The sequence below is a fragment of the Geospiza fortis genome, unplaced genomic scaffold, assembly GCF_000277835.1.
Source record: "Geospiza fortis unplaced genomic scaffold, GeoFor_1.0 scaffold183, whole genome shotgun sequence".
Taxonomy (NCBI): Eukaryota; Metazoa; Chordata; class Aves; order Passeriformes; family Thraupidae; genus Geospiza; species Geospiza fortis.
In genome coordinates, this window is record NW_005054447.1 from 567,695 (window position 1) to 569,246 (window position 1,552).

Below are 1,552 nucleotides of genomic sequence, written 5' to 3' on the forward strand. Positions count from 1 at the left end.
CTGTGTTGGGCTGCGGCTGCGTGGCCGTGGTGGTGGCGTTCCTGGCCGGGCTCTGCGTGAGGAAGGGGGAAAAACGCCGCTCTGGGTTTAGGGGGGTGAGCTCCCTGCAGCCCTCCCTGGTGCCCGCAGGTGCGAGGGTTCAGCTGCCCAGGTGTGGGGTGCCAGCCTCCTGCTGCCATCTAGTGTCACCGCGTGTGTCCCCTCGGCTCCCAAACCTCCTGGGCTGTGCCAGCAGCGCGGACAGCCTGGCCCGGGGGCGTGCTGAGGGGTGGCAGTGTCCCGGGAGAGGGAGGGAGGGACGGGAGGAGCGGGCGATGCTCCTGGCCGGAGGTGACACTGCTGCTGCCTTCCCTCGGGGTTTGCGAGCGTCACGGCCCTGGAGTGGATGGGGAAGAGCAGCAGCAAAGGCAAAGCAGAGGTGAGAGGGAGGGGTCACTGGGGCTGGGGAGGCAAGGGGGGGATCCCACCCTGCCCAGGCACCAGGGGCCGTTGGCTGGCCAGCTCCAGCCGTGGCTCTCGCAGCTCGCCCTGTGTTTGGGCAAGCCTGAGTGTTTGGGGGCTGCTCAGACCCAAACAGCCTGATCTGCCTCTCGCAGGAAGCAATTTACACCTCAATCCCTGGAGCTGAGGTGCCCAAGGCTGAGCAGGAAGCAAAGAAGAAGAGGAGAGCTGAGGACACGTACATAACCATGGTGAGGAGCTCAGCAGGCATGGTGGGACCCCCACACCACTGCCCCCCTCACCAGGGCCGTGGCACCCAGGGCCTCAGTCCCTGTCAGACCCCAGCATCCCATGCCCCCAAACCCCCCTGGTACCCGTGGTGAGGCTCACACCTTGTCCCTTGCTCCTGCAGCACCCGTCTCACTGCCGCGACAACGGCGTCTACGTGGAGCTGGCCAAGAGAGCCATCCCGTCAGAGTGGATAGCAGAGGGCACCCAGGGGCATGGGCAGGGCCAGGAGCCCCACAGCAGGCCAGAGGAGGCTCTTCCCCAGCCCCCAGAGCTGCAGAAGTAGCTGTGTGTGGATGGCAGCCCCGTTCCAGGTGTGTCCGAGACACCTTTGTCCCTCTGAGGACTGGGAACTGTGTGCCCCGTGCCAGGGCACTGCCGGGGCACAGCCCACCCCAGCTGTGTGCAGGGCACCAGGGCACCCCTGTGCCTGTGGCTCTTGCCCCCTGGGCTCCAGAGAGTGGGCACAGCCTCACGCTCCAGCTCTGACCCCGGCCCAGGGTGAGGATCCCCGAGGGGGGAGATGCAGCAGGAGCTGGCACAGTGTTTTTCTGTACATAATAAAACTCAGGGAGTCTTCCCTGATGCTGTCTGTGTTTTACCTCCAGCCTAAGCATGTGATGTCCAAGTGTGCCAAAACCTGCCTGGCCCAGGGCCCGGCAGCCTCTGAACCCATGGGCAGCCTGGCACGGGGCGCCAGGCAGGAGCAAAGCCAAACGGGGCACAAACGGGGTCCTTGGCAGCAGGATGGGGACTGAGGGGAGCAGGACAGAACCCGCGGGCACCGGGATCCCCCCGTGCGTCCCTGGCCATGGCCAGCAGC

At 66.0% G+C, this 1,552-nt stretch overlaps 1 protein-coding gene across 1 annotated transcript in view; it reads left to right on the plus strand.

Annotated features, from left to right (window-relative positions):
- Positions 1-265, plus strand: part of LOC106631969 (junctional adhesion molecule-like) — a 2,684-nt gene extending 2,419 nt beyond the window's left edge. Inside the window, exon 4 of the mRNA XM_031062388.1 lies at positions 130-265. Within this exon, the coding sequence (XP_030918248.1) occupies positions 130-265 (136 nt within the window). The remainder of the gene's footprint in view (positions 1-129) is intronic.
- The last annotated feature ends 1,287 nt before the right edge of the window (positions 266-1,552 follow it).